The sequence below is a fragment of the Pan troglodytes genome, chromosome 1 (genome assembly GCF_028858775.2).
Source record: "Pan troglodytes isolate AG18354 chromosome 1, NHGRI_mPanTro3-v2.0_pri, whole genome shotgun sequence".
Classification (NCBI taxonomy): Eukaryota; Metazoa; Chordata; class Mammalia; order Primates; family Hominidae; genus Pan; species Pan troglodytes.
This window is the reverse complement of record NC_072398.2, coordinates 33,441,664-33,457,438: the sequence shown is the minus strand read 5'-3', so window position 1 is coordinate 33,457,438 and position 15,775 is coordinate 33,441,664. Positions and strand designations below refer to the sequence as shown.

The 15,775-nt window shown below is 38.4% G+C and overlaps 1 protein-coding gene across 1 annotated transcript in view; it reads right to left on the bottom strand.

The window, feature by feature from the left end:
• Positions 1 to 15,775, bottom strand: part of USH2A (usherin) — a 798,713-nt gene that overhangs the window by 27,304 nt on the left and 755,634 nt on the right. Inside the window, exon 64 of the mRNA XM_016938662.4 lies at positions 877 to 1,086. Within this exon, the coding sequence (XP_016794151.3) occupies positions 877 to 1,086 (210 nt within the window). The remainder of the gene's footprint in view (positions 1 to 876; positions 1,087 to 15,775) is intronic.

Sequence of the window (15,775 nt, the reverse complement as noted above, 5' to 3'; positions counted from 1 at the left end):
GCCCAAATTGTTCCCTAAATTGGCCTAAATAATGCATAGTGTAATACCAGGATCTGCACAATCTCTATACAATGTTTGTGTGAACAAAGTATTATAATCTCCACTTATTCATGAGAAACTTGAGAGTGACACAAGCTATACCACAGAGACAAGAGTCTTCATCGTGCTGACTGCTGGTATCTTCATTTAAATAATGCAGGAACTGGTCTAGTTGATTCTTAGCATCGCTTCTGGGAAGTGGCTTGGCTAACGCACAATGTGAAAGATGATTTCCCTGAGCAATCTCTCCTGTCTCCCAGTGTGCCTCAAACGTGTTAACGAACAAACAGTGGAGCTAGGGCTATGCTGATGGAGCTGCTCTGCTCTCTCTTCTAAAGGGTTAGAACTTTCTTGAAATCATCCATGGAATGAGAGTTTTCCATGTATTATTAGAGATTTGTGCATGTCAAAATAGAGATTCCAAGGATATTCTTTGCTCTATTTTGTTTTCATACTAACATTTACACCACCAATAATTACCATTTGCCAACTTCTTACTATGTGCCACCACTCTAAGTGGTTGATCTGTTTTCTAATTAAATTAAATTAAATTAAATTAGTATGATTGCCTTTAAAGTCTTAGTTTCTTACGTTTGTGGAGTCTTTAATACCACCTTTAGCATCCCTCTCCCTAAGAGTTTACATACTTTCTGTATGTTTCCTCAGGGTTCACTTTTTCTTCTCTGAGGGATATTTGTGCTACTAAGTTCACCGTAGAGCAACTGAGAACAGAAGGATAAGAAAGATGGAGGGAAAAACAAAAACATAAAAACAAAGGTTTCATAGTAATGATTTTTAAAAGTCAACCAGTCCTGGATTTTTAGCTCTGCTGCTCACCACTGTCTCAGCCCCATGGGCGCTGCTGGAGAACAGCCTGTAGAGACTGACGATCCCGTTGGGCTTCCCAGGGGCACTGATGTTGACCACTGCTTGGGTAGAAGAGATCGCATGGAACGTGGGGGCTCTGAGACCTTCTGGTGGGGCTGGCCCGGTTCTGCACCATGTCCAGCTACTGGGGGCTTTTCCTGCAGAATTCACTGCCCAGACCTCCAAAGAGAAAGCAACAAGACTGTCAAAAGCAAGATACCCTAAGGCTGGAAAAAAAAAAAAAAAAAGAAAGGAAAAAAAACGAAATTGGCAACCAAAAGCAACTAAACACAACAGGAAGAGATAAACTTTGATCTTGCAACTTTGTAATCACACAGGAGAGCAAGGAGAGCAGGCTGTTCCTTTTTTATTTTTATTTTTTGCCTTTTGCCTTTCACCATGTGAACACAAAGGGGGCCGTTTAGGATTTCAGAATGCAGCAGGTTGATTTAAGCCTAATGAAAAAACTGCTCATCTCTGTGTGGGAAGTGGAGTGATTTTGTCAGCTTCTGCAGACTGGATGGATCTGCAGACTACATAAAACTCAGCAATTCTTAAACATTGTCCCCAACAAATCTGCATGAAAATTAAATTTCCTTTCATCAAGGAGGGAATAAACATATGGAACGATGTATAATCTTATTTATCAAGAACCATTTGTATAATTAAACACGAATATCCTAAAAGGTTGCCTTAGGTCGTCATTTGCATGAGTAAGTAATTTGTAGAATGTCAGGTACAATAGACAGAGTAGATGGATGTGTGAGTGTATAGGGTTAAATTAGGCCCAATAATAGCCAACTACACAGTGATCAATCAGAATGATAGATCTAAATGGCAATACAAGAAGACTGTCTGCGTGTTTAGGAGTAGTAGTATTCCTTAGTAAGCTTTCATGTGAAAGCCTAACTTCAGGAAATTTTTTTCTCATTGTGTTTCTTCTACATTATATATTTTCTAAAAATTTGCCCCTGAGCTTTTAAAGACAAATCTGAAAAACTTGTTTGATTCTACAGTACACACATTCCAGGCATGCAGTATTGAAAAAAAAAAAAAAAGCATGCAGAATGTTCAAAATAGGAGATATTTGTGGGGGAAAAAAAGAAAAAACCTATCAGAATATTTTGCAGTGAGAGTTTAGTTTCATTTTTGTTTACTTTGCTTTTGCATCAATAATATCTTCAAGAGAAGAAACATTAGACAGATTTTTAGTAGTTAGGTCAACTCCTATCAGTGGTTTTCATACTTTTCTTTTTTTCCGGATTCCTTTGTGAAAGTAAATTTTCTGATGTTGAATTGTTTTCAGGTTGCTGTCAAATGCAAATCTCCAGCCCCTTGCTGATAGGATTGCCAGGAGCCTCATTTTTTAAAAGAGACAACTAACCTACTTACATAGATACACCTGCTCTTTTTAGAGCTCGGATACATCCTCTCATCATTTGCATAATAATCACTCACATTTGTATAAACTCTACATTTCACAAAGCACTTTAACTTATGTCAGCTTATTTAGTCCTTCCAATGGAAACCTTGTAAGGTGAGCCGAGACTGTATTACTAGTCCCCTTTTAAAGGTGAGGAAATTGAGCCTCAGAAAATTTCACTATCTTGTTCAAGGTGACAAAAGTTACAAGTGCTGAAACAAGAATTCTGCTCTCCAGTGCCTGTTTCAATGAGCAGGGTTTTTGATTCTGTATGCCATCCATATGCATAAATAAAATAGAATCATGAAAATTAAACGACTTGTCCATAGACGAATACCTGCAATTCTAGATTAGGTTAAGGTGTCTTAGCTTGCAAGGATGGATAGACATGTACAAGTTGTCTTAGGTGAGGGAGGTTTGTTTTGGTAAGCATAGGGAAGTAAGGAGCTAGCAATGGGAGAGCCAGATTTCATGGACGTTAGAGTCCATCCATCAGAATACAACTGCAGCTGCTCTCAGAGTCCCCTCAGAAATAGGTGAGGTCAGACTTACACTAGGGAGGGGAGGTGGAGGTTATTCATGAAGAAGTCAGACTTCAGGGCTGATGAGGAGGGTTCCTGTCTCCTCACTCTGCCCCAGAACAACCTCTTTTACTGCAAATATCTTTCTGGGAAGTGGTGGGGGGGACACCTATTATTACACAATGAATGACAAGATTTAAAACAATATTCTTGACAAAGGAATGCAAAGTAAGGTGCAAATATTGATATGACATTTTTTGCCAAGAGCAGAAATTTGGTTGGTGATTTAAGGGCAGGCAGAATTTAAATTCAGGCTACAATGGATGGGGAAGAAAATGAGGAAGAAAGTGCAACTAGGTATAATAAAAGAAAAATTCAACAACTTGCCAATTAATTACTGTGCAGCAATAGGAGATGGAAGTAGTGCAGGCATAGGGTGTTGAAAGAAAATGAGATGAAATAAGCATAATTCATAGCAAGTGCTCAGCACAGTTCTGGCTCTGGCTTATGAACATTAACTTTTCTTTCATTTTCAATGTAGATATAGAATCATAAATACTATTAAGGCTTTTTAATGGTAGTGTTGTAGATTGTACTAAATCTCAGCCTTCCTGTGTTACGTGAATTTCTACTAGGTGGAGTTCTAGTTCCAAAATGTGATTTAATCCGTGGATTTTAAAAACACTTGGGCCTCAGTATTATAGTGTTTTGCTATATTTCCTTGGAAATATTCTCTTCGAAAACCAGGCAATTTAAAATTCCCCATCACTAATAGGGAGTGTATGTAGGCTATTTTGTCTTTGGCAGGAGTCCTTCATAATACATTACTCTTTTTCCTAGACTTTCTTTTTAGTATTCAATCAATTTGAGATCAAAATAGCATTCATATAAATCAACATGCTTATGCAAAGCAGGATCAACCTATTTACATGAGCTACTGTGAAAATGAAAACAGTTAGAATGAAGAGAAAGCTGACTGAGATAATGAAGCATTATGAATTTCACAAAACTTGTACCACGAGGCAGTGTCTCTGTTATATCAAACCACTAGGAGAAAAGGAAAAAAGAACCTGTGAATCATATTATTTTTTCTGTCTCCTTCTGTCTCTCTGTCTTTGTCTCTGTCTCTGCTGAGGTAAAAACGTTCTTTGTCTAAAATATCACTGTGGATTTTTGTCTATGCCCGGCTAAGCAAGAGATAAAAGTATTGAAGTGTAGTTCAGGGTTCAGGGTAAAAATACTAACAGGTTATGCTTATGATTCCCACTGAGAAACAATGCCCCAATATTTGATTCTGTCTTTATAGGGTAGAGAAAGAAGCAGCAGAGATCCCACATAGAAAACTTTTTAGCAATATGTCCCGATCTTTTAGTTGCAATGAACCCATATAAAAATCAATAAATAAAATATCTTGTGAACAAACAGTTGTGTATTCTCTCTTTCTTTAGTGTGTGGGCTTCCCCTAGAAAAATGAAAGAGTTATTATTGGGGAAGAAAAGCAAGTAAGGCTTATAAATTCTATGGCCAAGACAAAAAAAAGCCAAGATGTTCTTCATCTTTGATTTATTCAGGATATTTTTGTTCCTACAGTGTTTAGACTGAACATATATATATTTTTTTATTATTGTACTTTAGGTTCTAGTGTACACGTGAACAACGTGCAGGTTTGTTACATAGGTATACATGTGCCATGTTGGTTTGCTGCACCCATGAACTCATCATTTACATTAGGTATGTCTCCTAATGCTATCCCTCCCCCAGCCCCCACCCTCTTATAGGCCCTGGTGTGTGATGTTCCCCTCCCTGTGTCCGATGTTCCCCTCCCTGTGTCCATGTGTTCTCATAGACTGAACATATTTATTCTTTAATAATAAAAGATTAAAGATGATTAAAGTTGCTGCTGAAATACATTATTATTTGGGTTTGGTGAACACTTTCACATGTGAATGAGTGGGTGCACACACAGTTATGATTGTAGAGTCAGAAACTTCCCTTGTCGTTAATAATGAAAATTAGGACTGACTGACTTGTTGGTTTATTTCTCTAAGGTTTCTGCTGTAACCATGAAAAAAGTTACAGTGTAAAATGTCATAGAAAACATAGATTAACTACTTTTAATAAGCATAAAAACTAAAATTGTTTAGCCACAAATTCTGTAATTAACTAGCAAAATGATAGATTAATATGTCAGTTTTCAGTGGAATTTCTGTTTTTAATGTAATATATTTTTAAATCTAACTAGAGACTATTACCACATTTATGCTTGTTGTTCATTAAAAAAATGAAATTGTTCTTTTATTTACTCTTTCCTACCCCAAAGGGCTAATTATTGTATTTTGCCTTAAAAATTTTTAATTACATGGAGTGTCAACATCTGCCACTAAGCTGCCATAATCACATTGCTGTGAAAACAATGAATTTAATCATTTGTTCTCTCTTGAAAATTGCCTCTTAATAATCTTCTTTGAGAGAAGTCTTTGTCACAATATATTCCTTAGCCATGGTCATCAAAATGATTTTGGGTACCTGTATCAGAATTTCTGGTGAGAAGACCTTGGACTCTGCCCTTTCAACATATTTCCAAGTGCTTTTTACACCCAATATTATTTGAAAAATACAAAGGCCTATTCTTTATAGAGCCAGGTACAGAATATAGGCACTGTACATTTTCAATTTCTATTTATGTTATGTCTCTTTAGAGTTATACTTCACATTAATTTTTGTCATTCAAATAAACACAATAAATGTATCTTGGAATATGTCACAATTCAATAATCATCATAGAGTTAATTACTGTGTTTTTTCACAGTTCCAAACAGAACTAGAGTTTACTGACTTTGTAGAATCACTTCTTGCCTCCTAATTTTCACTTGAGGAGTAATTTCTTGAAACCTTGATATTTCTAGAAATTGCTGAGTCTATTTTTCTCTTAGTGCAGAGGAACATTATTCTAAATGCTCCCAATTTCTCTCAACCCAACATTTCTCCTCCTGATTTTATTCTAGGAGAAAAGCAAACATTCGTGAACAGAAGCAGTCCACCAGTCTGCAGAGGATGGGAGAAGGGGAAATGTATCAGAAATCTCCCAGAATGGTGACCCTTTGGATGCTTCTGTTACTGTGCTAGTTATTCTTTTTTTTTTTTTTTTTTTTTTTTGAGACAGAGTCTCGCTCTGTCACCAACACTGGAATGGAGTGGCGCGATCTCGACTCACTGCGATCTCCACCTCCTGGGTTCAAGTGATTCCCCTGCCTCAGCCTCTTGAGTAGCTGGGACTACAGGTGCCTGCCACCACACCTGGCTAATTTTTTGTAGTTTAGTAGAGATGGGGTTTCACCATGTTGTCCAGGCTGGTCTCAAACTCCTGACCTAGTGATCGGCCCACCTCCGCCTCACAAAGTGCTGGGATTATAGGCGTAAGCCACTGCGCCCGGCCTGTGCTAGTTATTTTTTAGCACAATTTCCACACTTAACTTGTTAAGATTGTTATCACATTCCCATAAGGGGGACAAGTAGATATTAAAAAGGTCTTTCTAATGCCTGTATTGGCTAAACAAAGTAGTTTTCACCTTAATGCTTTGCCTCGCTCAATGTCTCATATCTTTCTGAAATAACCTTCCTTAGGACTGATGTTTTCCAAGTATTGTCTTAGAGCAAAGCTAAGTTATTAATGTACATTTCAAGGGGGTTCCTGATGCATTTTTCCTTTATGGTATCATAAGAAAAACCCCTAAATTGTGAAAATATTTTATGATTCTTTTGGCCAAGGCAATGCTACAAGTCTTGTTCAAATCAAGGGAACATACTTCATAATATATGGTTTATGGATGGTTTGTATACGGGTCAGCACCAAGCTGATGTTTATTTGGTCTTACATTTGCTATTATTCTCCTCATAAAATTGTAATACAGGAGTAACCAAATTCAGCCGATTAATCTTTTACAAAAGATCTCTAATCTGTTAACTCCTAATGTAAGTAATGATGACTGTCTTTACGCTTGGAGCAATTTGAGATTTTTGTTCTTTATCCAGGCTGCTTATTACAAGAGTTGTATTAGTAAAAGTGTTAACTCTCAGAGATTAAGAGAGGGAAGAATATCTGAGCTCTCTGCAACTTCTGTGAAACTCTGTAACATACTTCCTTGTGGGATAATGACAATATTTGATTAAAAAAAGCATTTCAACAATTCTGAGGACAAATTTATATCAAGAAGCTCTAAGGAGACATAATTGTTTATAAAAACTAAGGAATGTGAACATAATTTTGTAACAATTCACATCAGAAATAAACAAAAAATCTAGCATGAACAGCTCTGCCAGTAATTAATAAGTAAACAGGTTGTATGTTAACGGGCAAACAATTAAATTATTTGTTTCCTAGGGGCATGTAATGAGATTGTTATCACATTCCCATGAGGGGGACAAATAGATATTAAAAAGGTCTTTCCAATACCTGTATTGGCTAAGGCCAACAGCTAATTCAATAGATTCGATCAAAATCACTACTTCTTTCACTGCTGCTGATTTATGACTTTGGTTGTTGTTAGTCATCACTCATTGCAGTTTGCTTTCCAGTGCTCATAAATTATGCCTCATAAATAAAAAGATACAATCAAGGAAATCATATCAATTCATCTACAACCTTGGAGTACATTTTCCCATGGCACTCACGCTAATGTCTTCTTAAAGGGTAGCTTGTCATAGGTTTTGAATATGTTTGAATAGCAATATGCTGAAATCTTCTTTGCCGGAATCGCGGTTAAAGAATGTTGGCGAAAAAGACAATGCAATGAATTTGAAATTACATGATTACAAGATTGTTTTATTTCATGAGTAGCCCTGCAGGCTCCAGTTATGAAGGAATAATGTGCTGAAAAGCTCTAGGAGCTATTTATTTAACTGTCTATCTATCTGATTTTCTTTCACCATCAAATGGATGTTTTCCAGCATCTCTATCTGCATAGAACCTTGCTGGATACAATACAGTCACACTTTTACAGATATAGTCCCGTTTTTCAGGTTCCCTTCATCTAAAACACTTTGGATTAGGCAAGATAGAACGTTATTTTAATTGAATTCTGGGACCCAGGGGAAGAGGGTACAGCAGGACATTGTCTTGCTTTCCATGAGCACTTTTGAAGTTCAGAGACGTGAAGCTACTGGAAAAATAACAAGACATTTCCCATGCTAGAATTGGGTGTCTTGTCGCTACTGCTTCTCATACCGCCTTGCTCTTTGGAGCCATTTAATACTTGTGAATATGGTTCTCCTCTAATACCTGAAGAAGGAAAAACTGACCTAACACTGTGAAATACTGAAATTTGCCCTGATTTTTTTTTTTTTTTTTTTTTTTGAGACAGAGTCTCTCTCTCTGTTGCCCAGGCTGGAGTGCAGTGGCGTGATCTCGGCTGACTGCAAGCTCCGCCTCCCAGGTTCACACTATTCTCCTGCCTTAGCCTCCCGAGTAGCCTGGGACTACAGGCGCACGCCACCCCACCCGGCTAATTTTTTTGTATTTTTAGTAGAGACGGTGTTTCACCATCTTAGCCAGGATGGTCTCGATCTCCTGACCTCGTGATCCGCCCGCCTTGGCCTCCCAACCCTGATTCACTTTTAACAATAAAACTAAATAATCAAAATTTGGAGTTATCACATACTTTTTTTTTTTTTTTTTTTTGCTTATCTGCTCTCCCTAAGAGGAAACAGGAACCCACCCCCATCCGACTCTCATGGAGGATATGTAAAAGTAGTTTTGGGGTTTATTGAGCACTTACACTTTTGTAAGTGTATTCTATGTACTAATTTTGCATTTTTCCTCTTGACAATCCTATATGGTTGGTATTATTATCCCCACTTTACACATGAGAAAACTGAGGAACACAGAAATTTATGCAACTTGGTAAGTGGTAAGGCTGGCCTTCCAATACAGATATGTGACATAAAAACCCAAACTCTTTACATCTTCCTACATAAGGCCATTAAAAGAAGGCCCGTACACATCTTCCACATGGGTGGGTTGCTGTCCTGGGCTTTTCATAGAGCCCTGCATGGACTGGCTTTTTCTGTGGAGGGTAGCCTAAAAGTGAGACAGGGGAAACTATCACAAACAATGTGACATCCATCTCTCGTGCCACTTATCATGCTTTCAGCAATATTGCATATTACACAGAAGCAAGTACTACTCATATATTTCATCCTGTTCAAACATGTGTAAATGCATTGAAATTCCATTATGTTCTCTGCAATAATAACTATACCCTAATGGATATAGCATTAAAATATATACTTTATCCACAATAAGTTGCTAGAAGAAGCTAAGATCATAATCACCAATTGTGATTAACATCTCCATGAAGGATAGTAAATTAGGTAAGACCATTTATCATCCATGAATTCAACACATATTGATTGAGCCATTTCTATATGCCAGATGCTGTTCTATGAGCTGGGGATACAACAGTGAACAAGACTGGCATTAACATCCTGGTGAGAAGAGGCAATCAATAAAAACACAAATAAAATAAACAGGTTAGGATATATGCTAGAAAGGAAATGAAGATATTGTAGGGTGATATACATAAGGTGATAGAGCAGAAAATGGTTGGCTTATCCAGGAGGTTCTCTCAACAGATGACCATCAAGCTGGGAAACAATTGGCAGAAAGTACCAGATGAAGATCTGAGGGAAGAGCATTCTATGGAAAAGAAAAGCATGTGCAAAGGCCTTAGGGCTAGATCCTCAAGAAGGCCAGTGTGGCTGACCTTAGTGAGTAAGGGCCAGAAAGCAATGGGATGAGGACAGAATTGGACAAAAGTGAGACCACGAAAGTCCTCATGGAACTAGAGAGGAGTTTGCATCTTATGGAATGGGGGAAGTAGGGTTTGCAGTAGGAGAGTGACTTTATTTGATTTTCATTTTACAGGAATGCTGGATACTGAACACCTTCTATGTATTTATATATTAAATCTTACTTTTTTTTGTAAGTGACAATACCCTAGCCTTAAAGTCAACTTATTTAAAGTTCACAGCAACTTTCCTGGGGTAAGTTTTTTTTGTTGTTGTTGTTTGTTTTTTTATCTCAATTTTACAGATAAGAAAACTGAGGTTTAGTGAGTTTAAATTAATAGCTGAGGATCCAGAATTGGTAATTCATGTAGCCCAGACTGCAACCCTAATCAGTCTGTCTTCACAGGGTCAGGAATTTGTGCTCCTGATGGAGGTGACTTGAAGAAGCTGCAGTTCAGCAGAGCCACCTTGAACTTGGGGTCAGAAAGTCAGGACTTGAGTTCTGACTCTGTTGCTTTTTGACTAGGTAACTTGCTAAATCATTCAGGTTCTTGACTATGCTAAGAAATAACAACATCTATCCCACAGGACTATTTTAAGATTTACATGCAATATTGTTTCTAGAAATTTCTGAGGAATGGGGTAGGGGATGAATACATTTATAAATATTTCATTGATTTTTGAAAGTCCCAAAGCTGCATACAAATGCAATTTGGAGGTAACTGTTGGGGTAGAATTTAAGAAACCAGTCTTTGAAACTTAATCTTAAGGTTTGAATTTGAGTCCTTCAACTTATCAACTCTATATCCTTGGGCATGGTATCTAATTTTTCAATGCTTCATGTTTCTCACCTGTAAAATAGTGTCAGTAATAACACCTATTTCAAATGGTTGTTTGAGATTAAATTAGTTAATATACATGCAGTTCTTAACACAGCCCTTAGCACACAGCAAACCCTAAATAAATAATAGTGATTACTATCACATTATTTGTGTGAAAAGACAGGAGAGAGTGACTTAACAGTTTGGGGGATCTAGTGGGGCTAGATAGCAATTCTGCAACTCACTCCTGGATTCTAGTTAGTCGTTACACATTAATAAGATTGGAAAACTCCCCACAGCATTTGGAATTTAGCCCACACCTCCCTCTGTATCTTTCTTCCAGGTACTTCTGTACTCTAGAGCTTTGAGGGTTAGAGTAAATAAAAGCCTGGCTTTTCAAAAATATTGCTCCACAATGAAATTTGTTAATTGGATGGCTTCTCTACTTTGTTTTATAATTAGTTAAAATTTCTCAAAAAGTCCTCAGACATGAACAAAAGAAAAAATTAGAGCAATTCAATGGATTCTTTAGAGAAAAGAATTTTATTACTGGTTTCCATTAGAAATATGCCTATAGGAATCAAAGAGAGAACCGTACAGTTTTCTAGATGCTTATAGGCATATTAGTAATGATCAGATCCATCAACAGATAGATAAATCAATTAACAAGAAGAAGTCTCAACTATGTTCTTACAAATTACCATTTAAGGCATCTGACTTATTTGAATGTGTTAACATTTTTGTTTCCACCTGCAGATTAGGTTGCTTCATATATCCTGAGATGTTTATTTACAATTTAAAGGTAATAAGCTGTTGGTTCAAGTACTTAAGTACAATCCTCCTTAAGTCTTCAGATTTACTTAGTGGTTTATCAATAATCATAGATTGACAAGCCAAAGCTGGCCAGGTGATCCTCTAGCCCAGAAAGGATTCTACTGGTGAAGGCATTATTATATACTGGTTGAGAAGCAGCAGCTTCAATCTGAGTGTGGGGGACGAGCTGGTTTTTCCCCAGATCCATCCTCTGCCCTTCTCTGGCTTGGTCTGTACCCTGGAATGCTGACTTCATCAGACTGCCTCACCTGGAATCTTTTCTCCTCTGGCTCCTTTCCATTAGCGTTTGATCAAAGGGAAGAGAGAGTTCAGGTTCTTTGTTTCTCCTGCTCCTCTCTTTGGCACTGCATGTTGACAAGGCTGAATTTCCTCTCAATGACCCACTTTCTTCCATTGTCCCTGCAGGCCTAGAAGGTAACAGCTTCTGGCTCTTCCTACTCCCTGGGTACTTCAACATCCCTTATTGATTCTCTTAATTCTACCCACACCTCCATAAATAGCCTCTTCATTAAATTTTCTTCAAATACCCTTTGAATGTGCCATATGTTTCCTGCTGAGATCCCGATTGATACAGTGGAGAACATTTTGAAACATTACATGGGTACCAATAATAGTAGGTGGGCTAAGAGAGGCTTCTAAACATAAGGATGGAGATTTAGAAAGGGATTTCTTTGTGTAAGACTGAAGGAACAGAGAAATTGTGCCCCTTCATGTCTCTGTGGAATGATTTTAGTCAAGTACCTCTTTAATATCAAGGTGCCACCTGTCCTGCACAAAACCATCTGGCCAGAGAGTAGAATAAGAGTGGCCTTTAGAGTTTGGTGTGGAAATCATGCTGTCCCTGAAGATAAAGAAGCTGCTTCTTCCTCCCTGGGTCTGTTTTGCCATCACTCAGATCCTGCAAACATCAACGTTCCTAGCCATATTTTTATGGATACATTATTCATGGGCATCTTTATTTGACTTATCAACTATAATTTAAGTCCCTGAAGGGGAGAGTGCATGGATTTTAGCCTCCTGCCTCAATCCTAGTAACTAGGTATACACTTTGAACATTGCAGGTGCTTAATAAGGACAGTTTATTAAATACTCAATTTACAGGATAAAGGAAAATAAGTAAAACACATCTTATCCTTTCCTAGATGTTTTTACAGGACCTAAGTTTCAGGTGACTTTGGGAGCCTTTGTTTTCATGGCCATCTGAAGAGCCATGAGGGCAGGCTGGAATTACATATTATCTACATTCAGTTGAAGAGCATCTGTTGTGTTTAACATATTATTTTCAGCAAACAAGCTTCCAACACAGAGACAGGAAGATCAATATCACCTTAAGTGAAATATAAATCTGAGTTGCATCTGCAAGAGGGTGAGAACCAACCCATCTTCACATGGATAACTTGTCCCAAAGGCGCCATGAAGATTGCCAACAACAGAAGCTTCAGAATAAAGTCCTAAGGGTTGCCATGAGAGATGGAACAAGAACAAAAAGAATTAGAGCATGCTCCTGAATGTGCTCACACTGACAGGTAGAAATGATCTCCCGTGGGAACAAAAGGCTTGATGCGAAAAATGATCAGGCCCTGGGCTTAGTGGCGAACTTTAGTTTTCTATACATGGAAATGTCCCAGTGGCCTTCAGTCTAACCTGTGCACTCAGGCCCTAAAGTTTTAGAATAAATACACTGCCTGAGTCAGACAATATCAATAAATCATTTAAAACCTTGAGCTGTGGGAGTTGGGGTTGGTGTGGGGAGCTTAGTTCTTGTGGGAGAAATTTACCAGACAAAAACCTCCATGCTGGTCGGAAATACATTAGTGAGATTAATACCTAATTAAATGCAAGTCCAAAACTAAACAGAAAACGTGTTCAATATGTTTTCTCTAAATGTGATATAGAAAAGGGATGGGGTAAGGGTGACAGCAATAGAAAACAGGCAATACAAAGCAAGTAGCTAATTGCATAAAAGTAGAGTCAGACTATCAGAGTTTGGAATTTTAGTCATGGGTATGTGGGTAAATTACTCTTTTTCTGAGAAGAGAAATGGCAAGGACGAGGAGGGTTGAACTTCCTAGCAGAAGGAGTATCACACCTTTAGAGGCAACTGTACTCCTGATTGAGATTTTTACACTCTAACATTTTATTAATGACTTGTTGATATAGACAAAAGAAATGTCTTAACCTGGCTTTTTTACAGTCTTGAATGAAAGTTTCTCCTTCTTTTAACTAGTGAGATCCTGGGGGGATCGGATGGGGGCATGGACCTACTAAGTAGCAGACATCCTACTAGACACACAGATTTCTTAGTTCTCATAACACACCCATTTTTTTAAATGAGAAAAGTGAAGTTATCAGAAGTTAAGCATCTTTCTTGCACAAGCTATGTGATCTTAACTCAGCTTCTTCATTTGGAAAACAGGAAGGGTGTGAGCATCCAATGTGAAAGAGCGCAAGGATTGTCAATATCTCACAGGTGTGGAGTACTTGTTCCCGTGGTTGGTGTGTGTAGTGTGCTAGGGCAGTTCTTGCTTCTGGCTGGAAGCATTTCCCACATACCTCATGCAGCCCTGTCTGTAGGAGGTGGGCCCTGCGACCACACCTGCTCAATCATAGTCCTCTGTTCTCTTGGTTCACAGGAAGGCAGGTAGTGCAAAAGGATCAGTCAGAGTCCTGCACTTGGTTGACTTATAGTCCTCTTTCCACTCTAAGGTGGATGGGTAATAATAATAATCATTATTGTTATATGGGTGAAGTGGTTTCTATGTATGAGGTGCTGTTCCAAGCACATTCACATATTAACTTATTTAACCTCAGAGCAAGCCTATGAGTCCAATGCTATATCTATTCACATTTTAAAGACAAGAAAACTGATGCACAGAAAGGGCTTGAATCTGGGAGTTAGTGGTGATTTCCTCAGATGCCTGGTGAAAGTGTGCAGAACGAAGCCAAACAGAGACAAGCTGAGATGGGGCAAGGAGGGACAGAATGAATGAATCCTACATCATCCGAGTCCTGCATCCCAGGTTTCCAGGGCCTGGTGTTCATATCTTTTCTTTGGTTTCAAGGGATTCCTTCAATGCCCTTCCCAGATGCGAGAGCAGAAACAATTCCCTTCTGTTTAACTTAGTTTACATTGGCTTTCTGTTACTTGTAGTGAAATAGTCATGATAACTTTTTGATAGTGTGGGTTTTCTCAGGAATATAAATGAGACTCATTTGTAGCTAACTAAAGAGAATACGTTTATTATTTATTTACATTCATATGTTATAATATAGCTATACTTTTAAAAATATATTAGTGAATAAATATGTTAGGTTTCAATGAGAGACACAACTAATTATATTTCCATGTGTCCATCTTGGTGATGAATAACCATATATCCATTTATTATCTGAAGCTGATTTCATACATTCACTTGCATCAACACAACTTAAAGCTAAATACCATTAGAAAATTCTGTTGCTTTGGGTGAGAATTTATTTTGTAGGGTTTTACAAACTGTAGTTTACAAAAACCAATCAAGAGAAGATAAAGTTTGATTAGAATTTCTAAAAATTATATACCTGTAGCTTACCACTACTCTGCCCAAAGAATACAGAGCTGGAGGGTGCTTCCTTTTATAGATGAGTGCTATGAACTGACTGTTTTTGTCCCCTTCAAATACATATGTTGAAGGCTAATCTTGAATATGATGGTATGGAGGCCTTTGGGAGGTTATTAGGTTGCATAGGGTGGAGCCCTCATGAATGGGACTAGTGTTCTTCTACCTGGTATATGTGGATATAAGGAGAAGACCATTATCTGTAAGCCAGAAGGTGGCCCTCACCAGACACTGAATCTGCAGGTGCCTTGACCTTGTACTTCCCCACCTCTAGAATTGTGGGAAATAAATATTTGTTATTTAAAGCCACCCAGTCTATGATATTCGATCATAGCAGGCCTAATTTATATTATGAAGAAAGGCCCAAAGAGGTTAATGTGCTCAAATATCCAGAAGTAGTGAAAGAAGGAGTAGAAGATGTTGGCCTTTCTCCCTCCCACTTCTAACTCATCACCAACCATTTGGTAGCCTATGGTGGCGGCTGGTGCAGGGAAGGCCTCCACAGTACCTCTGGCAGTCTTCAGGCAGCTGCCACTGGCAGCAACAGTGAGGATCCCCTTCTGTGTCTCCTCCACAGCCCTTCTTTCCATCCTCTTGTTTGGGGGCAGTGTTGGTCTGTTAGAAAGCAGCAGACTGCCATTCTGCATGGGCTCCTGCAGCACTAGCCCTAAGTTCAGACCCCATGCCATGAGTCACAGAGTTTCCTCTAAGGCTGACCTACTGCTTCTCAGTCACCCAGTCATGAGGCACCAGAAGGCTTCAGAGACCCTGAGTGTGCGTGGGCGCTTACCGCAAAAATCTGTCAAAGTGAGATAGTTTCAGGAAAACTAATTAAGTCACTGACAGCATGATTCAGTGAAGGGGGGGTGGTGGCGGGCCCTATCA